The 26,472-nt window shown below is 41.2% G+C and overlaps 1 protein-coding gene across 6 annotated transcripts in view; it reads right to left on the bottom strand.

Moving 5' to 3' along the window:
- LOC105224833 (protein Gawky) overlaps positions 1 to 26,472 on the bottom strand; it is a 64,766-nt gene that overhangs the window by 20,581 nt on the left and 17,713 nt on the right. For 4 of the 6 annotated variants that reach the window (XM_049460147.1, XM_049460149.1, XM_049460148.1 and 1 more), the window contains exon 2: positions 5,314 to 5,837. The exons of the other annotated variants lie outside the window; for them this stretch is intronic. In XM_049460147.1, the coding sequence (XP_049316104.1) occupies positions 5,314 to 5,355 (42 nt within the window). In that variant the 5' untranslated portion in view covers positions 5,356 to 5,837. The remainder of the gene's footprint in view (positions 1 to 5,313; positions 5,838 to 26,472) is intronic. 6 annotated transcript variants of the gene reach the window in all.

The following is a 26,472-nucleotide window of genomic DNA, read 5'->3' as shown; positions in this document are numbered from 1 at the left end:
ATACATACAGGTCTATAATTAGTGACGTCAGATCTTGGGCCGTTTTTGTGGATGGGACTGATGAACGACGATTTCCACGCCGATGGAAAGGTTCCGTGATAAAAGGACTTACTGAATATATGCGTGATAGGTTCACAGAGCCCGACAGCACAGTTGCGTAGAAATATATTAGGCAGACCATCAGGTCCTGCTCCTTTTTTTGGATCCAGGGCCAACAGCTGCTTAAAAACTTCGTTGAAGTTCGCATCAAATTCCTTTAGCTCCACATTTCCTAAAATGTCAGCAGATTGATGATGACCAACTCCGCTGGGGCTCAATGTATACATAGGTGTCTTTGAAGTAAGATGCGAAGATATTACTAATCTCCGCACCCGAATGAGCGGTTAGGTCATTCCATGTCATAGTAGCTGGGACTCCCATGTCGGTACCCCTTTTGTTCTTGACAAACCTCCAGAATTCATTTTTGTCTGAAGAGACTAGATTTTCCACTTTATTAATGTATGACTTGTAGCATATTGCACTTAATTTCTTGCATTCGAGTCTGAGTTGGCTAAAACATCTATAATTTGATTTAGTTTTATTCTTCCTATATCTGATATGTGCAGATTTCTTCAATTTAATTTTATTTATAAGTTCTTTAGAGAACCAGCAGGGAAATTTACTTGGTTTCCTCGAATATACAGGAACGAACTGAGAAATACCTTCTTGCACTTTATTATAAAACCAACTAACCTTATCATCCACTTCTTTTATTAAAGGAAAGCATTAAGACTCACATAGTCGGCGTTCTTAAACGAATAAGAAGGAAGATAGTTTGGTATTAGGCTAGGCTGAAAATCCAAGGAGATCTGCAGAGGCGGGTGATATTTATCCACAGTCGTGAAAGCAAGAGTTTCGTTGATTGAGAGATCCAAATTACTGAAACATAAATCCAACAGTTATTGCCTTGTTGACACTCAATAAGGGCAGTGGTATCGTACAGCAGCTTCTCGCAATCAAAGCGCGGTGTACTGCTGGGCAAATTGTAGTCTCCCCCTATCATGATCCTTGAATCCGGAAATTTTTCTTTCAAATGTATTAATGTTTCAGTATGGGCATAGTATATCTCATAATTAGATTGTGGTGGTATATATACGCACCCAATGATGATACAAGCATTATCACCTTTGATTTTTATGAAGATCTGTTCTAGGTTATTGTTCCCAATGGATATAAGCTCAGCTTTAATTATTCGTTTAAAAGCAATCAGGACACCACCTCCTCTCTCGCATCCTGTCGAAGTATCTCTGTCCTTCCTTAGTGTGATATAGGAGCTATCGATGAATTCGTTATTTTGAATAGATGAGTAAAGCCAGGACTCTGTGATACATATTACGTCGTGCGAATTACTTGCTGATGAGGTTAGGAACTCGCTCAGTTTTGTCCATAGACTGGTAGAATACTTGTAGCTGCTTTAGATTTCCTTTCCTCGACGACTTGGCGAAAGTTAGTGTTAACAATTTTAGGCGTGCCATTCACGTATTTAATGGTTTTGTTTTTCACGCCACTTTCATTCAGCAATTTAAATTTTTCCCTCAGTGATTGCAAATGTGACTGCTGAGCCGAAGTGAGATATGACTTGAAGGAGACTCGTGTGTCAGGATCAGGTTTGGATCTTAGTATACTTCTGGCATAAGTATACTTCTGGCTCAATCAGCAAAGGCCTAGACCGATCGGGTGTTGGACGCCCTAGCCTGCGTAGCCTGAACGATTTCATATTGTCATGGAGCTCTTCAGGAATGACTGATGATAACCGTGCTCTATCTTCTTCCAGACGTACTTTACTGTCTACCGCCTTGGATTCAGTAATATTAAATGCGATCACATTGGCTTCCCGCTTCTTAAGCTCATTGATCTCCGTAATAACCTCCTCTGGAGGAAGTGAAGAGAATGAACTTTATTTGTCTTCTATTTCCGCAACTCGTTTATCTAAATGTGAGCACTTTTTCGACATAGCCTCGTTCAGTTTATTTATCTCACTCCTTATATCTGAGAGGTTACCGTCAATCGACTGCTTAAATTTATCGAACTTCGACTCAATTTTGCTTGACAGCTGGATGAGTAAATTTTCATATTTATCTGTGACGTCACTGTCAACTAACTTAGAATCTCGCTGGGCATCTGATATCCTTACACTAACCTCGCAAAGACACTTGTCGCACTTCCAAACTGATTCGTTTTTTAATACTTTATTAGCTGTAGCCCTAAATTCTTCGCTGCTGAGTCCGGTACACCGAGCGTGATGTCAGTAGCTGCATTGAGCACATTGAATGCTGCTGGTACCTTCACGAATAACATTAAGACAAGCCCCGCAAGCAAATTTGCTGGTTGACTTTTTAGGCGGCATAATCACCGTACTTATTGTTCACTTCGATTACTTTCACCTAACTTAACAAATCGTTAAGCAATTAAATTTAGATATTTATGAAAATAAATAAAACAACTAATAACTGTCAGCACAAAATTTAGCACTTGTTGTTTAGCCCAGTGTTGTTCAAAGAGGGTTAAACCTGGCGAAAGGATGGTGCAACATGGTACGGCTAAACATCAACCCAGCAAAAACCACCGTGATCCCATTCACTAAGCGGAGATCTCTTCCGGGCCTGAGTTCCCTAACAATTGGAGGCACAGAGGTGGAAATGTCTAAGGAGGTCAAATTCCTTGGCCTTACCTTAACGCAATGTTAAGATGGAGCAGGCATTTGGACTTAACGCTGTCCAAAGCAACTAGAGCGCTTATGATTTGCAGACGCCTGGCCGGCAGATCATGGGACTGAAAGCCAAATATCATTAGATGGCCTATCGTCACCTATGGAGCGGATGCCTGGGCCACCAAAGCAGCGCAGTCATCTGTGATTCAGAGACTGTCAAAGCTGCAAAGACTTGCATGTGTCTGTGCTTCGGGGGCAATTCGCACATGCTCCACGGTGGCACTGGAAGTCATATTAGAACTCACACCGCTGCATCAGGTGATCAAGCTAGCAGCAAAGCACAGCATGCTGCTAATGTCAGCAGAAGGCTGTGGAAGAGGGAAGATAATGTCCTCTAGACAAAGCACACCGCTGGCCCTCCTCCCAAGAGACGGCACAACGAAGAAAATAAGCCTCAAGAAGAATTTCAAAATAACTCTAGGCAGCAAGAAGGAATGGAATGGTTCCACGTTGGAAAAGCTGCTGGAAGACAGTACCATTCAGTGGTACACTGATGGCTCAAAAACACCGGAAGGCATTGGGGAAGGTATTGCGGGTCCGCGTACTAAGCTGTCCATTCCTATGGGCTGCTTCCCAAGCATCTTCCAGGCTGAAGTTCTTGCCATTAGTCAGTGCGCTGAAGTCAACCTCAACCGCAACTATCGCAACCAGCTCATAGCTATTCTCAGTGATAGTCAAGCGGCACTAAAAGCGATCTTGTCGTACGAGACCAAATCGCTTTTAGTCGAGGAATACATAGAAAGGCTAAACCGCCTGTCCTTGTGCAACCGGGTGCACCTACTTTGGGTACCAGGGCACAAGGGAGTAGAAGGAAATGAGAATGCCGGCGAACTGGCCCGCACGGCGGCAGCGTCCAAGATGTTGGGACCAGAGCCGTACATAGCAGTAGGACCCCACACTCTTAAGGAGCTGCTCCGCACGGAGGAGAGAGAGCGGCACTGGCGGCAGGCAGCAAGTATGCGCCATGCAAAACTGCTCCTAGGAGGGTATAACCTCTCCAGGTTTAAATAATTAACTAACCTCCCCCGTGAGAAATTCCGTCTCCTCGTCGCAGTCTACACAGGGCACTGTAAGCTCAGGAAGCACCTGTCCAACTTGGGCATGGTCTCCTGTGCTAACTGCCGGTTCTGCGACCTGGAACAGGAAACACCAGCACACCTAATCCTAGATTGCGCTGCAATTTGTGGAAAAAGCCTAAAGGCCCTGGATTCCGTCTATATCACCAGGAATCACATCACCTCACTAGCACCCGGCAAACTACAAGAAATGTTCAGCCTGCTGGAGTCTGGGAGGTCATGTGATATAGGAGAGGGCACAATAGACCCTAGGTCGCGGTGCAGAACCTCAATTAATATTCTATTTTATTCTTGATGCGGGTTGTGGCTAGATATTCATCAACCGCGGGGATTGATAGTACTTGGCGACGGAGTCTCTCTCCCACCACGAATACCACACCAAATTTGCAAAAATGCCACAAGGACCTACTCGCCTCAGTCCATGTCCCGTCCATTGCATTTCCAGCACGGCTGTGATGTCAGCCTTCACTCTAACGAGGGCATCAACCAGCTGGGCAGCGGTACCTTCCCAAATAAGGGACCGAATATTCCAGGTGCATACCCTTAAATCGTAATCCTTAAAACATTTGCAGTGGTCGTCATCAAAAAGGGGGTCTCTCACCTAGGCTGTTTTCTTCTTTTCCTTGGTAGTGTTTTTTCATGGCGGGTCCCAAGCCCAGCGCACTACCCTGTAGAGGGGTTGTTTCGTCTTCTCAATTTAGCTCGCCTTTAAACGGATGTTTTCTGGCTATCCAGATGCTTGGTCAAAGACTAACGAGCCATATATATATATGAACTAACTTCTTTTATATAGACTTTTAGATCATTATTGAGCACACTTTTGACAGTACATATATGGGGTAATTTTTTTCGTCACTTTTTAGTTCATAAACTTTATCCACGTTTTTCTCAAAAACAAGTTTCCAAAATCCTTGTTCACTGTCATTTGAAAACTACTTGAGCTAGTCGAGCTGCTAGTTTCTACTAGTAAAACTTTTACTAGCAGAAAATATCTACTGCCATATGAAGAAACCGCTATTAAAGCACATATGTATACAAGCGATATTTGACGCATTCATTTTCATTGTTTTGAATTGTGAAAATAAAACTTCTATTGATTGATTTTGGAGTGTTGACATGAAATGATTGTGAAAAATAACATTTTGATATCTTCCTGCTAGTTTCAGCTGGTTTTCTGTTTCTGTACTATTTCGTTACTTCGCTCTTTGTACAATAACTGTCAATAATGTTCTTAATGTAACCTATCACCTACTACCAGTTAAGATACCTAGCTTATAATGCAATTGAGTAGAGTTATATACTGTTATAAGAGAAAAGTTGACAGTTTGAATTTAGTATTGTAAAAACCAAACAAAAATTATTAAAGACAAAAAGTATTTCATACTGTGTCTCGTCATTTAACAAATCGAACATTTTAGGTAACATATAGAATTTCACTCAGATGTAAGAGGTTTATGAACACAAATTCAAAATATTTCAACATCTTACCATTCCAGCGTATTGACATACTGGTAAATTAGCTGCTAGCATTGTGCGTACGTCTGATTCACTATATTTTGCTCTTTTGCCGGCTCAAGAGGATTCGCAATGTTATATTAATATTATGGGTAATTTTTTGTTGAGTTGTTATTTGCCGCTGCGATGCATTTATTTAGTGATGCTCTTATCGCCCTCGTGTAACATGTGTCGGAGTGTTATATCTAATTTATATTACTGCAACACCCTGTTCATACAACTTAACTTTTCATTTTTATTTTGAATGCATACATATTTAACATATGTTTTGTACACTTTTTAAGTTTACTATTGAAATTCAATATTGTAATTGAATTGGTATTAGAATAGTTATTAGTTTAGTTTATATTTAAAAATCTTTTGGTTTATTTGTTTTCATACAAATAACGAAGTCTATAGTATTTGTGGTATTTTAGGACACTTGATTTAGTACAAAAAATCGACGTATGCTCGAGCACTCAATTAATTCTTAGATTGACATTATTCACTGCACATACCTAGAATAAATAAATTATACTTTAGTACATGTGCTGATTAAAGGTTTAACTACGTATTAACTAAATTGATTTTTAAACGTTAATGTTACCCTAATAGAGGAGTTTAGAAAGCTGCAAAACCTTATACTCGTACATATATTAAAAAACAATTACCAACATATTTCAGTTACTCTTCAGACTCTAAAAGTCTTGAATTCGAATTAGAGATAAATTACACCCCCTACATATTGAAGAATTTAATTATGATATCAATCATATTCTGCAAATGTGTTTCAATAATTATTTATTATTATTTTAGATGCAAAAACACGTTTTAGTCTTTTGCGTATTTAGTCCGATTGTTTAACAAATAACCTGCAAAAACTATGCACATTATTTGACTTTTCTGCACGGATAATTTTCTTGTCCACTTAATTGCGAAAGAAATAAATCGAGTGTACTCAATGTTCGTGTGTTCTGAAAAAAAAAAAAAAAAAAAAAAAATGGCCAAAGCCATCATACTTTTAGATGAAAAGATTAATAAAAGAGGTATGCACCGCGACCTTAGGTCTATTGTGTCCTTTTCTAAGTCACGAAGACTCATTTAGTCCCATCACATTAATAAATTCCAATATACTGCTAGGTGCTATTAACGCGTTCTGATCTTCATTTGAAAATAGGGATCCAAGGGCCTTTATCCTGCGTCTATACGGGGATGTTCGAGTCTCAATCACTGCGGCAGTATAGCAAGGCATCATATTCGACGCAAAAATGTTGCAATATAAGTATCAGCTGAGTATCTGCAGCAAAACAACACTGTCGCAAAATTGCCGCAGTTATTTGCTTACTCGAACATCCCCTACACTCCTGCACCAGTAGCGATTTGATCCCGTAGGCAGAGCTCGCTATAAGTGCCGCATCATACCTTTCACATTTTCGAGTTTCCCTTAATAGAATTTAATTCCTGAAGTAGTTACTTAGAGCCGAATGTCAAGAACTTGATTTCGATCAGTCTGCTTGTATAAGTTATAATGGTTTGATCTAAATAACTTTTTCGAAGATTGTAGACAACGCTACAACGCCAATAATCGGTAAGGTATTTTGTCAAGCAAAAGAGTTTTAATTACAAGAATTTTGATTGTTCTGCTTTATGGCAGCTGTATGCCATAGTGATCCGATATAAAGTTCTTCAGATGTACCTTTGGAAAATAAATGTATATGAAATTATTTCGTCAAATAAAAAAGTTCTTCATACAAGAACTTTTTATAGCAGCTGCATGCAAAGCGGCCCAATATCGGCGAACTTAAAATATCGCAAACGAAAAACTTATCAATAATTACGGTTGAAAAAAACTGGTAAGAACACGGATATATAGCCGACTATGAACAGTTACCACCAAAAGAAACACAAAATCGGAAAACCACAATTTCTACAAATAAAGCAGTGTAAAATATGAATATGAATAACATGGCCTATGACTGGTTATTAAATACTTTATGTAAGAAATAAAAATGCGCAGTTGTTAATAATGTGCAAACTAGAGGCTATGTTTGGTATTCAGTTTTACTACAAACATTAAAAACGCTAGAAGATACGGGCCGACTTTTGTATACCATCAGGGTTAAAAGTGGTATGGTTGGATAGAGCTGATGCTTCAGATTAAGAATATATATAATTATAGCCGTCGCATATACAGTACTTGTCCAATAAATTACGAACGAGAGCAAAAAAACAAAAAAAAAAATATATATATATATATGGCGACAAAATATTGAATATGATTCAATACAAAAATATAATAATTTAAGTTTAATGTATATAGCATATAAAAAATAATTTTTTTCTAAAATTAGCCAAATATTTATGTTTTTATTAATGATTAAAGTTAGAACTAATTTTTACTTCGTTCGTAATTTATTGGACAAGTACTGTAGTTTTCGAGATATTTTCATATAAATTTGGAAACTTCGTAATTTTATTTTGAAATTTCTCGATTTATAGCAACTCTTTCTTTCATATTTTGCATTGTCATATCTACACATTTATCAAACGAATAAAAATTAATACAAAATAGGATTATACTCCAAATACATAAATCATTTTTTTTTTCTTGATATATATATATTTATACCCTGAACAGGGTATATTAAGTCTGTCACGATGTTTGTAACACCCAGAAGGAAGGGTCGGAGAACCTATAAAGTCTATATATAAATGATCAGTATGTCGAGCTGAGTCGATTTAGCCATGCCCGTCTGTCTGTCCGTCTGTCTGTCTGTATATATACAAACTAGTCCCTCAGTTTTTAAGATATCGTTTTGAAATTTTGCAAACGTCATTTTCTCTTCAAGAAGTTGCTCATTTGTCGGAACTACCGATATCGGACCACTATATCTGCCATACAAACTGAACGATCGGAATCAAGTTCTTGTATGGAAAACTTTCACATTTGACGAGATATATTCATATATATATTTGGTATAGATTATTTTTTAAGGCAACAATGTAATCTCCGAAGAAATTGTTCCGATCGGATTACTATAGCATATAGCTGCCATACAAACTGAACGATCGGAATCAAGTGCCTGTATGGAAAACTTTCACATTTGACCAGATATATTCACGAAATTTGGTATAGATTATTTTTTAAGGCAACAATGTAATCTCCGAAGAAATTGTTCAGATCGGATTGCTATAGCATATAGCTTTCATACAAACTGAACGATGGGAATCAAGTTCTTGTATGGAAAACTTTCACATTTGACGAGATATATTCACGAAATTTGGTATAGATTATTAGGCAACAATGTAATCTCCGAAGAAATTGTTTCGATCGGATTACTATAGCATATAGCTGCCATACAAACTGAACGATCGGAATCAAGTTCTTGTATGGAAAACTTTCACATTTGACGAGATATATTCACGAAATTTGGTATAGATTATTTTTTAAGCCAACAATGTAATCTCCGAAGAAATTGTTCAGATCGCATTGCTATAGCATATAGCTTTCATACAAACTGAACACATAGTTACTAACAGAAATGCACCTATGAAGGGTATTTAGCTTCGGTGCAACCGAAGTTAACGTTTTTTCTTTTTTTTATTTTTTTTTTCAATGCCATTGCAACTAGTTAACATAAAATAAACGAAAAATTTGTTTTGCTTATTGTATAATACAAAATAATTAATGGTGCTCTGCGTATAAATTGCAGAGAATCTGGTTACTGTATAAGGTGATACGGTTTTTTGCATTTAAGCATTTCTTTCAATTTACTTCGAGCGACAAGAGCCCTGGCTTCAGTGATCACTGGGCCAGAAAGTCTTTCCATATGAGACTTTGCACATTTGTTGATTGATGCAGCAATCGTGACTGCGAACATACCAAGGCGCATTGACGGCGCATCTTAAAACTTTTGGAATCGCTGGATTTGTGCAACAATGCTAGCAGCCCCAAAGTTGTATCCCATAAGTCCAAACTGGTCTGAACACCTGATTGTAGACTAGAATTTTGTTATATGTGGATAATGCAGAGTTTCTACCCAATAGCCAATACATGTTTATGAATTTTATTTCGAATTCTTCTTTTTTCTTTTTGACATGTGAACTCCATCTAAGTTTTGTGTCCAGTGTTATATCTAGATATTTCGCAGTATTGTGATATGATATTTGCACACCGTTTAAGTACAGGGACATATATCCTTATTTAGTTTCGTTTAATTTTACTCGCCATTTAGCTCTCCATTCAAATATTTTGTTTAAATGTTCCTGCAACCTTGTATTTTGATGCAGTTTGTGTTTTGCCGACAGACAGAACCGCAGTATCATCTGCAAATGTTGATGTAATACAATTGTCATCACTACCCTGAGGAACACCAGCTTTTATTTCCTTTAAATCAGAGTTGATATCTCCATGTTTAATTCGAAAAAAAAACGTTCCGAAAGGTATTATTTTTAAATATTGTAATATTTTTTTGGGTCTGGCAGTGAACGAGGGCAAGACGAAATATCACCTGTCATCAAACAAACAGTCGTCGCACTCGCGACTTGGCTCTCACGTCACTGTTGACAGTCATAACTTTGAAGTTGTAGATAATTTTTCTATTTAGGAACCAGTATTAACACCACCAACAACGTCAGCGTGGAAATCCAACGCAGGATAACTCTTGCCAACAGGTGCTACTTCGGACTGAGTAGGCAATGGAGAAGCAAAGTCCTCTCTCGACGAACAAAAACCAAACTCTATAAGTCACTCATAATAACCGTCCAGCTATATGGTGCAGAGGCTTGGACGTTGTCAACAATGGATGAGTCGACGTTGCGAGTTTTCGAGAAAAAAGTTCTGCGAAGATTTATGGTCCTTTGCGCGTTGGCCACGGCGAATATCGCATTCGATGGAACGATTAGCTGTACGAGATATACCACGACATTGACATAGTTCAGCGAATTAAAAGACAGCGGCTACGCTGGCTAGGTCATGTTGTCCGGATGGACGAAAACACTCCAGCTCTTAAAGTATTCGACGCAGTACCCGCCGGGGGAAGCAGAAGAAGAGGAAGACCTCCACTCCGTTGGAAGGACCAAGTGGAGAAGGACCTGGCTTCGCTTGGAATATCCAATTGGCGCCACGTAGCGAAAAGAAGAGACGACTGACGGTTGTTAACTCGGCTATAATCGCGTAAGCGGTGTCTACACCAATTAAGAAGAAGATGTTATTTATATTTTCTGTTGCATCGAAAGTAAGAAGAAACATATCTAACGGCTCTTTCGTTTTCCACTTCAGTTTGTTGACTGCGTTTATAACTTTGAATTTCTTCTTATCAAGGTTTTATATTTTAGCCTCTGGGTCATTTGATTGATGTAAATTTTTAACGACTACCTCAATTGGCCGAGATTGCTTATTATTATAAGAAGTTTCGGTTAACTTTCTATAATCATCGGTCTGATGTATTGGATTTTATATGTATTATTATTTAGAAGCTTGATATTTATATATTTTGGTTTCACAGTCACCCGATATCATTATTGGAGGAGGTCGTGAGATTTTCGTTTCTGTTTGATTTTTTTCGACTTCTTTTATGGTATTTGATGTAGCTGGAACCATAAGCTGAGGAGATAGTTCAGCTTTCCTTTTTTGCTGAGCCTTTTTTTTTAGATCCAATCTGTTTCGCGGGCAAGAGTCTGTTGCATACAGTTCAGCATTTATTTCGTTATTTGTAGAACTTAAATTCTTTATTTTTAGGTAGTGATTTTCCGCTTTGAGAAATGCTATCTCTTTCTTTAATTCGGCGCATAATGCTCTATTGTTTCCAACTGCCTGGATTGTTGGTTTATAATTGTTTCATAATGAATTAGTTTATTTGCCGTAGTTTTTGGGTTTTCGGATATATGGCCACCACCAGATGGAGGCGTTCGGACATTTTTCATAATGAGACAATATTTAGTAAAAATAAATATGTGGCAACTATTAGATACAACATTTACCAATTTCGGTGCATACTTCTAGCTGATCTAATACAGGTAAAAGCTTAACTATAAATAACGTAAATATAATTGGTTCTTGTAGGTGGTGCCTTTTCATGTTCCCTTTTGCGGGTCAAAGTACAACAAGAAAAAAGATTATAGGTTGCCTTACATCCATTGAGAAACTTTTAGCAGGTGCAACATCCTATCCACTTGCGCAAAACGCCAAACAGCGTGCCGCTTACTTTCACCGATGAGGAGGTTCACAGTGCCATCAATAAAGCAAAATCCTCTAAATCAAAAGCTTTTGACACAGTCAACCACACAACGCTACTGCAGGACATTGAAAAAACTACGCTTCCTCTAGGGCTAAACAGGTGGACCATGAACTATCTGAACGGTCGTCAGTCATTTGTACTATTTCGAGGTGAAACATCTAAACTGAGAAGAATTAAACAGGGGGTTCCGCAGTGGCCTCTCCCCGCTACTGTTTAACTTCTACATCTCGAAACTCCCGGAACCACCAGAGAGGGTTTCCATAACCTCGTACGCAGATGACTGCACGATATTGACGTCGGGCAACGGAATCGATGGCACGTGTTCGAAGGTAAACAACTACCTCTCCGACCTTTCTCGTTTCCTCACTGCACGAAACCTCACACTTTCCCCCACCAAATCCACTGCGACCATATTTACGAACTGGGCGAAGGAGTATAGACTTGAATTTAATATTGCAGTCGATGGCGTCAAAATTCCGACTGTCAATAGCCCTAAGATTTTAGGTGTAGGTTTTAGGTGCTCCTTCTCTCCCCATACGACCGCTCCTTCTCATACGACCGCGATTATCGCCAAGGTACAGAGCCGCACAAAACAAAATCCTCAAGTCGCTAGCCAACAGCACGTGGGGAACAAATCAGTTTGGAAGTGCGACAAGTGTCTTTGCGATGTTAGTGTAAGGATATCAGATGCCCAGCGAGATTCTAAGTTAGTTGACAGTGACGTCACAGACGATGAATCCCTCGATAAATATGAAAATTTACTCATCAAACTGTCAAACAAAATTGAGTCGAAGTTTGATAAATTTAAGTAGTCGATTGAGGGTAACCTCTCAGATATAAGGAGTGAGATAAATAAACTAAATGAGGCTATGTCGAAAAAGTGCTCACATTTAGATAAACGAGTTGCGGAAATAGAAGAAAAATTAAGTTCATTCTCTTCACTTCCTCCAGAGGAGGTTATTACGGAGATCAATGAGCGTAAGAAGCGAGAAGCCAATGTGATCGCATTTAATATCACCGAATCCAAGGCGGTAGACGGTAAAGTACGTCTAGAAGAAGATAGAGCACGGTTATCATCAGTAATTCCTGAAGAGCTCCATGACAATATAAAATCGTTCAGGCTACGCAGGCTAGGACGTCCAACACCCGATCGGTCTAGGCCTTTGCTGATTGAGACACAGTCTGTCACTTATGCCAGAAGTATACTAAGATCCAAACCTGTTCCTGACACACGAGTCTCCTTCAAGTCAGATCTCACTCCGGCTCAGCAGTCACATTTGCAATCACTGAGGGAAAAACTTAAATTGCTGAATGAAAGTGGCGTGAAAAACAAAACCATTAAATACGTGAATGGCACGCCTAAAATTGTTAACACTAACTTTCGCCAAGTCGTCGAGGAAAGGAAATCTAAAGCAGCTACAAATATACTACCAGAATACGCGCGGTCTAAGGACAAAACTGAGCGAGTTCCTAACCTCATCAGCAAGTAGTTCGCACGACGTAATATGCATCACAGAGTCCTGGCTTTACTCATCCATTCAAAATAACGAATTCATCGATAGCTCCTATATCACACTAAGGAAGGACAGAGATACTTCGACAGGATGCGAGAGAGGAGGTGGTGTCCTGATTGCTTTTAAACGAATAATTAAAGCTGAGCTTATATCCATTGGAAACAATAACCTAGAACAGATCTTCATAAGGATCAAAGGTGATAATGCTTGTATCATCATTGGGTGCGTATATATACCACCACAATCTAATTATGAGATATACTATGCCCATACTGAAACATTAATACAGTAGGTAGAAAAAGTAAGTTATCAAAGTGAAATATAAATCAGAGATGTGAGTAAAATTTAAAAGTTTTTATTTTTCAAACGAAATATTATTTTTTTATTGAGACCATATTTCAAAGTATCTAATTAAAATCATTTTAAAACAAAAGAGAAGTTCATTGCTTTTATAAAAGGAAAACATACACACATACGGTAAATTGCATGTAGAAAAAATAAGTTATCAAATTGTTTAATATCTACAATGTCCATAATTACGTCTTGCTAGTTGACCCAATCGTTATTTCATGAAGTTGGCAAGCTTCAAACAATAATTTTGAGGAAAATTATTCCAAATGTTATATGTAGATGCAGTTCTTCAAGTCAACCAGGTTTTAGGGGTTCTCCTCAGTTATACGCATCGTAAGGGCTGCCCAACCTTTTTCAATTGATAACAAGTCAGGACTTTGAGGAGGCCATTTCAATACACTCACATTTTCATTTTGTAGATGTTCTGTGATGATTTTTGCAGTATGAATAGGCGCGTTGTCCTGTTGAAGAAGGATATCCGGCTCAATTAATCAGTGACCTTCGGGGATGGCGTGCTCCTTTAAAATATTTAAATAAACTTCAGCAGTAACTTTTCCTTCCAGGAATTTCTATTGCCAGGGCTATTCATAGATAAGCATCCCCAAACCATTAAGCCCTTTTCCAACGACTTAACTGTGGGTAGAATGCACTTGTATAATAGTTCTTGTTCGGGTGAGCACCAAACGTAAACCATACAGTGAGAATAACGAAGACAAATCATCGATTCATCAGTCCACAGCACTTTATGCCAATAATTTTAAGATTTTAATAAGTGCTCTTTATAAAATGCTTGTCATTTTTTTTATTTGCCTCATTTAGGTAGAGTAACTTTCTTGCATCGCGGCTGTGAATATTGGTTTGGTGCAATCTGTTACGGACAGTGTGCACTGAGGGGCATTCATGCTTTTTTTATAAGCTGTGTGCAAAATTTTGAACTAATTTGAAGGGATCAGAATTGGAAATTCGTTTGTAAACTCTCCCGTTGTTATTTTTGGGCGCCCTTGCTTCTTCTTCCTGATGACTCGATTTTCTTTTTAGTAGCCGGCAATAACTTTCCGTATTGCGACCTTGCTATTATTAAATTTTTTAGTAATAAAACGCTGCATGTGATCATCCTTATGAAAATTAATTATGGTTGAACATTCCTCATTCGTTAATTGTTTAAAATTCACCTTTTTCAGATTTTTTTTTTAATTTACCGTAAAAATCGCCTTAATATTTCAAAAACTTAAATTAAAAAAAAACGAAAACTTTAGTAACCAATTCAATTTCAAAATTAGTAAAATTAACAATTCTTGCACATTTAATGCGTTTTTGTAATTTATTTTCAAGTTTTAATATGACAAACACTAATTACTGCACTTGATAACTTACTTTTTCCACGCTTTGCCACTCAGCATTTTTATAGAAGGCTACGAAAATTTCTTACCAGATAAGCGATTGCCACTAAAATCATCAATTGCGGTACTTTGATAACGGTACTTTCCGAATATATACAAAAAATATTATTTTCAATTAAGCGAAAAAGTGTAGAGCGTTTCAAACAGCGCTGGCTGTTTTGATAACTTATTTTTTCTACCTACTGTACATTTGAATGAAAAATTTCCGGATTCAAGGATCATGATAGTGGGAGACTACAATTTGCCCAGCAGTACACCGCGCTTTGATTGCGAGAAGCTGCTGTACGATACCACTGCCCTTATTGAGTGTCAACAAGGCAATAACATCTTAAATAAAAATAATAAACTGTTGGATTTATGTTTCAGTAATTTGGATCTCTCAATCAACGAAACTCTTGCTTTCACGACTGTGGATAAATATCACCCGCCTCTGCAGATCTCCCTGGATTTTCAGCCTAGCCTAATACCAAACTATCTTCCTTCTTATTCGTTTAAGAACGCCGACTATGTGAGTCTTAATGCTTTCTTTTTAAGATCTAACTGGATTGAGCTATACAAAATAAAAGAAGTGGATGATAAGGTTAGTTGGTTTTATCCCCTTCCGACCGTGTACGCACAATTGTGCGTGTGCGTTTAAATTTTATTATTTCCTTCAATATCTGCCCTATTATAATGAGACCTGAATAGCACAATTGTGTGAGCTGTTTGCTTGATAAAAAACATAACGGGCCGTTTTCGGTGTCCGTTAGTTTTGGTGAATTTTGCTATTTTAATATTGCATTTCAATCATTTGCAAAAATGAGTCGGAGGAGTAAGTATGGTAAATTATTGGACTTGTTTAAAAAGTGAAAATCATTATCAAAAATGTGTAATCTCTATCAAAACAGAACAAGTTTTAATTAAAAAGTGGCATTCAGTATTTATTTTGTAACTTCAAGTGTTTTTTAAACTGTTTTGTTTCAAGTGATACAATTGTGCGTGTCAGGACTTATTTAACGAAATATGAATATGATCTTTTTTTCATTTAGAGCAATTCACTGAAGTCGAAATACTTAGTGCACTATTGGAGTCGGATTTAGAAGATTTTAGTAGCGATGACGAGCTTGTGGATGCGACTTGGGAACTACTTTCTGTGGGAGATGAAACTTTAGACGATCAAAGTGACGAAGATGATCACGAAATTAACGCTACAGAGACACCACAAAATGTCACTGAAAACGCCAATCGCCGTGATATTTGGAGGAAAAGACCTTTTGATATACAATTGGAAGAGAGTGTTTCTCAATCTGCGGAAATTAACGTAACTTTGGAGTCTCCTAAACATTATTTCTCTGCTTGTTTCAATGACGATTTTTTAAAAAGGTAGTGGAGTACACAAACAGGTACCATATGCTTACGAAAGGAAAACCACTGGCGGCTACAATCGGAGAAATAAAGAATTTCTTTGGTATAATTGTTGCAATGGGTTGCATACGTTACCCAAGATTGCGCATGTACTGGGAAAAAAAAACAAGACTTCCTATTGTAGCTGATACAATGAGTCGCGATCGTTTCCTTCTTTTGTCTACTGCATGTGTCTCCATGTGGTGGACGCCAATGAAGTAACAGAAGAAGAGAAACAATCCAATGTCTTTTGGAAAATAAAACCTTTGATTGAAGTTAAGCTTGTCGAAGCCTTCCCAGAAAGCCAGGCGATAATTATTCTATAGACGAATAAATGATCCCATTCACTGGCCGTTGTCCTGTTCGACAAAGTCTCCCTAACAAACCAAGAGAAGTAGGATTGAAGAATGAAGTCTTAACAACATCTGAAGGTCTGGTGCTTGATTTTGAAATCTATCAAGGAAAGACGACACCACTTTCGAATACGTACTTGGGTCTAGGACCAGCCTTCGTTTTGCGTTTGGTTGAAACACTGCCAGAAGGTTCAAAAGTTTCTTTTGATCGCTACTTTACGAAAATACCGCTTCTTCAGACGCTTTTAAGTCGTGGTATTTATGCCACTGGGACAATTATGAGAAACAGAATAAAAAATATCCACCTCACCAATGAAAAACAAATGAAAAGGGGCGATATGAAAGAATTTTGTCATAGCGAAGACAATATAGTCGTGGTGCAGTGGAAAGATTCTAAAGCGGTAATCCTGGCATCATCAGCTTATGGTTGTGAACCGGTATCCAATGTTAAACGCTGGGGAAAAAAAAGAATAAAGGTATGTTGAAGTTCCAGCCCCAAGGATAGTAAGAGAATACAACAAATCGATGGGAGGCGTGGATATTTGTGATCAGTTAATGGAGGCATATCGCTTATATTTCAAGACGCGGAAATGAACTTTGAAAGTTTTCATACACTTCACTGATCTTGTTTGCTGTAACGGTTGGCTACAATATAGGATCATAGCAAAATAAACTCGAAATCTCGAGCAGATTCTCATGACCTGCTAAGTTTTAAATTAGCTTTAGCTGAACAACTGATCGCTATTGAGAAAAAAAGACACATGCTGAGTATGAATCCGACACCGAGGAAGAAGAACTCAAGGCTTTGCAAAAAGATATCGTCCATCTTCCCAGCCATGCAACGATAAGAGGCTTGATCGGTTCAACCACTGGCCAATTGAGCATGATTTGTCATCCGCAAGATGCTGTAGGCTTGTTGGTTGTAGATCTCGGACACGCACATTTTGTTCCAAATGTCAAATTTATTTATGTTTAAATAAAAGACAAAATTGTTTAATGAAATATCATACAGAAAAATAATAAATATAATAAAAATAAAATTGAATTAAAGAACATTTCGAGTTATGTATGCACATTTTTTTTATTTGAAATCAGACCGAAACGCAACAATTGTGCGCATCCTAGAAATAAAGGATAAACTAAAAATTTCAAAAAACAAACGTATTGGTTATTATCTACAATGGCCATTACTTTGACCTAAAAGAGAAACAAATTTTATTAAGTAGATTTGCTATAGGCCGGAAAGGGTTATAATAAAGTGCAAGAAGGTATTTCTCAGTTCGTTCCTGTATATTCGAGGAAACCAAGTAAATTTCCCTGCTGGTTCTCTAAAGAACTTATAAATAAAATTAAATTGAAGAAATCTGCACATATCAGATATAGGAAAAATAAAACTAAGTAAAATTATAGATGTTTTAGCCAACTCAGACTCGAATGCAAGAAATTAAGTGCAATATGCTACAAGTCATACATTAATAAAGTGGAAAATCTAGTCTCTTCAGACAAAAATGAATTCTGGAGGTTTGTCAAGAACAAAAGGGGTACCGACATGGGAGTCCCAGCTACTATGACATGGAATGACCTAACCGCTCATTCGGGTGCGGAGATTAGTAATATCTTCGCATCTTACTTCAAAGACACCTATACATTGAGCCCCAGCGGAGTTGGTCATCATCAATCTGCTGACATTTTAGGAAATGTGGAGCTAAAGGAATTTGATGCAAACTTCAACGAAGTTTTTAAGCAGCTGTTGGCCCTGGATCCAAAAAACGGAGCAGGACCTAATATATTTCTAGGCAACTGTGCTGTCGGGCTCTGTGAACCTATCACGCATATATTCAGTAAGTCCTTTTATCACGGAACCTTTCCATCGGCGTGGAAATCGTCGTTCATCAGTCCCATCCACAAAAACGGCCCAAGATCTGACGTCACTAATTATAGACCTGTATGTATCCAATCTGCTTTAGCAAAACTGTTTGAGAAAATTGTCTTGCCTCAGTTGATATCATCATTTAGAAATATCATTTCTCCTAAGCAGCACGGATTTGTTGGTGGCAGATCCACTACAACAAACCTATATATATATGTCAACTACATCTTGAAGGTCATGGACAGTGGTATTCCAGTTCATTCAATATATACGGACTTTAGCAAGGCATGGACCATGAGACTCTTATGGTGAAGCTAAAAAATTATGGAGTGAATTGCAATGCACTACGTTGGATCAGATCGAACCTAACAGGAAGAAGGTTGCAAGTAAGAATCGATGGACACATTTCAGATGAGTATTATGTCACATCTGGTGTTCCCCAGGGATCCCTCCTTGGACCCATACTCTTCAACATATTTGTGAATGACATTGGGAGGAGTCTGCAGTCTGAATACTTATTATACGCTGACGATTTAAACATTTTTCCTAGAATTTCCACCGTTTCTGATATTCACATCTTACAAAACGATATAGATGAGCTGTATAACTGGTGTAAGATAAATAAACTTGTTTTGAATGTGGAAAAATGCGCAGTGATGTCCTTCACCCGTGCGCATATGCAGGTACCTTTAACCTACATGTTGAACAACCAAAGACTCACGGAAGTTGAAGACATCAGAGACCTGGGTATAACTATTGACAGAAGACTAAATTTCAAGAAACACATCGATAGAATTACTACGCAGGCATAGAAAGTATTAGGTTTGATTAATCGGATGTGTAGGGAATTTGAGAACAATTGCTCGTTAACCTGCCTATTCTCAGCATTAGTGCTACCTATTCTAGAATATGGAACAGTGATTTGGTCCCCATTCACAGACTCAATGATTGGTAAACTCTCTGCACGGTGACATTGACTTCTTCAGCGGATCTCTACAGAACCTCAGAAGGATCGTTAAAAAAGCTTTATTAAAATACTAGCATACGAACTAGGTTACGTGTTTAATTTCTAATTTTATATGTTTAAGCCTGTTGTTTTATATATAATTATAATTGTTATTAGATGTATAGTGCCGATTGGCGTTAAATAAATGAAATGAAATTAAATTAAATCGCTTGTTCATATTTTTTTACATAATTTAGTGCAAAATAGTTTTATATCAATATTAAACTCATTGTTCGAATCTATTTATTTGACAACAACTACGAGGTGTGTTCAAAAAGTATCGCGAATTTTCTGTTTTTTCAAAAATTATTTATTTATTCATGAATATCTATTTTGTCCCCTTCAAAGTAATCCCCATGAGATATTATACACTTGTGCCAACGGTTTTTCCAATCTTCGAAGCACTTCAAAAAATCATTTTTTTTTTATCTTCTTCAGCTCCTCCTTCAATGCCGTCTTTATCTCGTCAAGAGAAGCGTAACGTCGTCCTTTCGTGGACCTCTTCAGTTTAGGGAACAAGAAAAAGTCACAGGGGGCCAGATCTGGGGAATACGGTGGCTGCGGCATCATTAGTGTGTTGTTTTTGGCCAAAAAGTCGCGCACAAGCAACGATGTGTGTGAGCAGGGGCGTTATCGTAGTGCAAAAGCCAATTTTTGTTCTTCCACAAATCCGGGCACATAACTTCCTTGTGGCAAGAACTCATGATGCACCACGCCCCTGCAATCGAAGAAAACTGTCAGTTGCGATTCGCGATACTTTTTGAACACACCTCGTAGAAGGTTCCTATCTGTCAAATAATCAGTGTTACCGAGATCTTTTGGAAATCAACTAAAAGGAAAAAATAAAATAGATTTTCTTTAAGAAAAAGAAAAAAAGAATTTTGCAGTTGTCCATCGCAAAAAATCTGTTTATTACCCATCAATGGGGTGTGCAAGTTTTTTTCCAAAAAATCTCCCCGCGCTTCCAAAAAATCACCTTTCAAGTGTTTCAAGTTTTTTCGCGTTGGCTTCCTTTGGCCGCGCATCAAAAAAAGATAACCCTGGTCGGTTTAACACCGAAGTTTGTTAAGTTTTTTTTTCGCGTTAAATTTCTTTTTTAATCTGCCTTTCTATAGTATTTTTGTTAGTTTGTTCATATATATTTATGATAACAATGATTATTTGATAAATTGTAGCTATTTTTGCACTATATAATGTAAAATAAATGTGTATAAACGAATTATTGAAGTTTAGATAGATAGATAAATAATTGAGGAATGCACCGCGACCTTAGGTCTATTGTGCCGTCTCCTAACTCACAGGGACTCATTTAGCCCCAGCATATTGATAAAGTCTAATATCCTGCTGGGTGCTAGAGAGGCGACGTAATCCCTATTCGGAAACATGGATCCAAGGTCCTTCGACCTGCGTCTGCAGACTGCGATGCAGTCGATTAGCAGGTGCTTCGGAGTTTCAGGCTCCCTGTCGCAAAATCGGCAGTTAGCGCAAGAGGCTAGTCCCATGTTAAATAAGTGCCTTTTCAACTTGCAGTGTCCGGTGTAGAATGCGACCAGAAGCCCGAGTTTATCCCTGGGGAGGTTAATTATTGATTTAAACTTGTTCTGGTTGTACCCCCCAATTACCAAGTTGGCGTGTCTCATACTATGCACTCGTTGCTAATGCCTTTCCCTGCCCACTCTTTCTTCTTTACGGAGCTGCTCCTTCACGGTACGGGGGCCCGAACCATTCACTGGGGTGCAGGCTGCGGAGCGGGCGAGCTCATCAGCCAGTTCGTTGCCGGCTATATCTCTATGACCGGGCACCCAGATTAGGTGCACCTGGTTCCTGGGGAAACTTTAGAAAGTGGAGAGGATGCAGGTGGACGTTGTGGCAAAACAACCGGGCGTGAGCAGGGTTGAGCAGACTACGCTAGTCGCTACCGCTGACGTCCCACCGAGCCGAGCTACCCTCCGCCCAGGAACTCCTCGAGGGACTAGGTGACCATGACTATGTGGACAGCAGCGCGAACGACGGAGGGGATATGGACATGCCCCCCCACGAGCCACTACCTTAATGGCCGTCGACGTGGAAGTTGCCCAAGTGAACCTGCATCACGCGGCGGGGGCCTCGGCCGTCATAACGAGCAGGTTCACAACGGATAAGTTGGGCGTTCTGTTGATCCAAGAACATTGGGTCTACAAAGGAGAGGTCAAAGGCCTCAAGACGGAACACAACAAGGAAATCTGGGCCTCTCTAGCGAGCGACCTAGAACGTGCATAGTGGTCAGGAATAATGTCGATTTCTTCTGCATTTCAGAGTTCCTGACGCAGGATCTGGTGGTGGTACAGGCCAGGGACTGGGAAGGCAAAGACTTCGTCCTGGCATCAGGTACAGGCTGCCCCTCATTATCGGATGTCATGCGAATGCTCACCATGTGGAATGGGGGAGCACGGATTGCAACACAAGGGGTGAGAATATGTATTAGGTAGTAATTTAGCCATTGAAAATGTGGGTTGCGAACCCACTTTTATAACTATAGGCAGGAGGGAGGTGCTGGACATCACCTTCAGCAGCGAGCATGCAAATGGATGGGTCTCAAGGTGGAGGGTTTCAACGGAGCCCTCCCTGTCAGACCACAGGATCGTAAGGTTCGCACTGAAGGTGGAAGTCAGGCAACTTCCCCCGAGACGCAACCCTCGTAGAACGAACTGGGGTGCCTTCAGGGAAAAGCTACAGGACGAATTAATTAGGGAGAGGCAGACCGACGATAGCGTTACGTGCCTGGGGATAGAGAGCAGAGTGTTGGCACTGAATGGGTCAATCACTAAAGCTTACAACGGTAGCTGTCCCCTAGTAGTGCCCACAGATAGACGCAACTGTCCCTGGTGGACAAGAAAGCTTGCAGGCCTCAGGAAGAAAGTACGGAGCCTATTCAACAAGGCAAAACGTACAGGGGTCTGGGAGGAGTACAGGTGCTACCTAGCCCTATACAATAAGGAGATTAGGTCAGCAAAACAAAATAGTTTCAGGAATTTCTGTGAAAAGGTCTCCTCCACACCAGAAGCGGCGCGGCTGCACAAGGCTCTTGCTAGTGGAAACACCAGCACGGAGTTAGCTATCAGAAGGAGTGACGGGACGTTTACGACCAGCGCGGAGGAAAGAGCGACAGAGCTTCTGCGTGCTAACTTCTCGGAGACCATCCCGGTAGACCAATGTCTACCTGTGAGCGAGCATAGGCCAATCCGCTTGGATTGGGTAACCGCTAATCAATTAGTTACTGCGGACTCGATCAAGTGGGCAATGGCCTCGTTCGAAAAATTCAAGTCTCCGGGGGTGGACGGCATATTCCCAGCGCTTTTGCAACAGGGCGAACAGCTTCTGCTACCTCACCTTGTTCGGCTGCTGAGGGAGAGCCTTACATTGGGGTACATCCCTGACCCATGGAGGACGGCTAAGGTGATATTCATACTCAAAATAGGAAGGAAGGACTATTCCTTGGTCAAATCCTACAGGCCGATTAGTCTAACCTCCTTCCTACTGAAGACTATGGAAAAGATCATAGACAACAATATAAGGTCGACGGCGCTGAAATCTGCACCCCTGCTTGCTGCTCAGCATGCATACAGAGCGGGAAGATCCACCAGTATGGCTCTGTACCAGTTGACCTCGGAGATAGAGAGCTCACTAGAGGAAGGAGAGGTGATGATATGTGCCTTCTTAGATATCGAAGGTGCCTTCGACAACACATCTCACAAGAGTGTAGCCAGGGCGCTGGAGAAAAGGAAGGTGGCTGCACCGGTGCCCAGATGGATTGAGGCCGTGCTGCGCACCAGGATAGCCGAGACCACAGTAGGCGACACAAGGATTCGTCTGGGTGCGACAAGAGGCTGCCCGCAGGGAGGTGTGCTATCACCACTGCTATGGAGCCTTGTCTGCGAATGGTAGGCACCTTGTCGTGGTGCAGGGGCTTAAACCGCAGCACAGCACGGCATCTCCCATCCACGAGGGATGATGCTGCTTAGCATCTCCCCTGCGGGATGGCAGAGGCCGCATGTACGCGGCGTCCAAAAACTACCACCTCCTAATCCAGGGTGTTATGCGACCCGTGCCCATTGGATGATTTGCAGCCAGGAGGTCAAATCGGCTGTATTCGTACGGAGCCTTCCCAACACCAGGCCGCCTTGGGAAGTAACGGTGGCCTTACTGCGTCAAGGGGCTCTGGCGCAGCGGATTTTTAGATTCCCCTTTCGAAGACTAGACCGGGAGGCCCACAATACGGGCCAAACGGTCGTAAGAACAAGATGGAACAACAACAAAACAACAAACAAACAACGGCAACAAACACGGCAAAAACAATAACGACAACCGAAACAACAACAATCGGAGCAACGGACAAAAGCAGCAGCAGCAGTAGTACCGCAAGCAAGAGTGGCCCAGGAACTAGAAGAAAGTTTAGCTTCCTGGATGCCCTGTCGCCTGAAGAGCGAGCACTATTCGAGGAGCACGCACGTGACGACGACGATGTGCCCTCCTGCAGCGGTACACAGCGTAGTGAGTCAATAAAGACCACGGTAAATCGTGCAAATCCTGCCCCCGCAACCCCCTCGAGCATGATCGACTGCAGAGAGGAGGGTGGTTTCACGAAAGTGGAATCAAGGGGTGAACGGAAACGGAGACGGCAACGAGGGAACATTCCACGTACCCCGGAGCCAGGAGGTCATGGCGATCCTCGTAGAGCAGGAATGAGCGGAGCCACTCTTAAGTAGTACCTAAGATTCCTGGAGGACGGCATGACACCAGAGTCAGCTGAAAAGCGGGAGCAGTGGGAATAACCCCTCTCCCAACAAAGCACAGCGCACAGGTGCCAACGGTGGATCGGCGGCAACCAGGCGCAGAAATCGAAGGCGTCGCCGAGCTCACGCTGCCTCGCTAGAGGGACGGAGTGAAGCAAGGCCGGCGCCCCAAGAGGCACCTAGAATGGAGAAGAGGAAGACTGGCCAAATAACACCTCAGGAGCCACCTAGACCAAAGAGGGTAAGAGAGGACAGACCACAGGAGGCCAGTGGAAAGCGCTCCAACCCCAACCAGCAGCCAACCGCAAGCCGCAAATACGCAGAGGCTGTGAGCAGCATTCGGATGGCAGTGTTGCCCCGCAACTACCCGGCGGAGGCCCTGGGATCCGAACAACTGACGGCCCTCCATGACTGCATTGTGGATGTCCTGTCTGTCGGCGAAGGCTTCACCGGAGCCTTTAACGGCATATTTTTCAAGGGCGGCATGCTGCTGGTTGACTGCCAAAATGAAAAGTCGGCCACCTGGCTACAAGGATCACACCAAGGCTAGGAGGTTGGAAGGGTCCGGCCCGGTGTGTAAGAAGGGGTGAAGAGAGTCCACAGCTATACAGCATGGTGGCGTTCTTCCCTAGAAGCGCAGACAATGGCTACGACATCGCGCTCAATCTGGTAAGGAACCAGAATGAAGATTTAAGTACCTCGGCGTGGAAAGACGAGCAAGGAGGCACGCTATCATCAACCCAGGAGCTTCTGGAGGGGCTGGAGATGCAGGTCGAGGAAGACCTCGCGGACGAGGACCTGCCTCTTACAGAACCCATCCTATAAGCTCTAGAACCGGCATGGAAGTGACTCAGGTGAACCTGCATCACGCATCGGCGGCCTCGGCGGTCATCGTGAAGAGGTTCATTTCGGATAACCTGGGCATCCTTCTAATCCAGGAACCTTGGATGTTCAGAGGAGAGGTAAGAGGCCTCAACACGAGAAGGAGCAAGGTAATCTGGGATCTCTCCAGCGAGAGACCCCGTTCCTGTGTAGTCGTTAGAGCCGATATAGACTTTTTCTGTATTTCAGAGTTTCTAACGCAAGATCTGGTGGCGGTGCAGGTGAAGGACAAGGAAGGGTCGGACTTCGTCCTCGCATCCGCGTACTTTCCGGGAGAGACGGCCACAGCCGACCTCCGACTCGTACCCCGCGAAATACGAACTGGGGTACTTTCAGAGAAGTTCTAAGCAATAATATAAGCATAAGCGTAGTGGGGCAGGCGGATGGTAGGTCCACCGCAGATGGACTGGAGAGCAGACTGAGTGCCATAAACCAGTCCCTTGTGGACGCCTATCATTGTGCCTGTCCAGTGAAAACGACCACCAGCAAACAAAGCTGCCCCTGGTGGTCCAGTAAACTCTCAGCCCTCAGACTTAAGGTGCGCAGGCTATTCAACAAAGCCAAGCGAACAGGCAGCTGGGAGGACTACAAACGGCACCTAACAGTCTACAACAAGGAGATTAGGCTTGCCAAGTCAAACAGTTTCAAGAAATTCTGTGATAGCGTCTCCTCGACCCCTGAGGCAGCAAGACTGCACAAGGCGTTGTCGAAGGGTAGGACGGACACAGTATTATCCCTAAAAAGACAAGACGGGACTTATACGACAAGCGCGGAGGAGAGGGCAGATACACTCCTACAAACGCACTTCCCGGGGACAGTTCAAGCGGATCTAATTCCAACCTCGGTCACACGTAGGCCGGACCGCTCAGACTGGCTGACTGCAAGGAACCTGTTCACTGCAGACTCGGTTTTCGAGCTACAAGTCACCGGGAGTGGACGGCGTCTTCCCGGCCCTCTTGCAGCAGGGTATGGATATCCTCCTTCCACACCTGCTAGGGCTGATGAGAGACAGCCTGGCGTTGTCGTATATCCCTGAACCGTGGAGAACAGCAAAAGTACTTTTCATCCCCAAGATAGGGAAGAGAGGCTACTCGCTAGCCAAATCGTTTCGGCCTATGAGACTCACATCCTTTATGCTGAAAGGGATGGAAAAAGTACTAGACAATCATATTAGATCGGAAGTGCTAAGGATCGATCGCACCCCATATATGCCAGACAACACGCGTACAGAGCGGGTAGATCCACGAACACTGCTCTGTACCAACTCACGTCTAAGCTACGGGATTCGCTGGACAATGGGCCGACAAAGCAGCACAGTCCTCAGTGATTCAGAGACTATCAAAGCTGCAGAGACTTGCATGTGTCTGTGCTTCGGGGGCAATG

This window comes from Bactrocera dorsalis, chromosome 6 (genome assembly GCF_023373825.1).
Source record: "Bactrocera dorsalis isolate Fly_Bdor chromosome 6, ASM2337382v1, whole genome shotgun sequence".
Classification (NCBI taxonomy): domain Eukaryota; kingdom Metazoa; phylum Arthropoda; class Insecta; order Diptera; family Tephritidae; genus Bactrocera; species Bactrocera dorsalis.
This window is presented reverse-complemented; position numbering and strand designations above follow the sequence as displayed.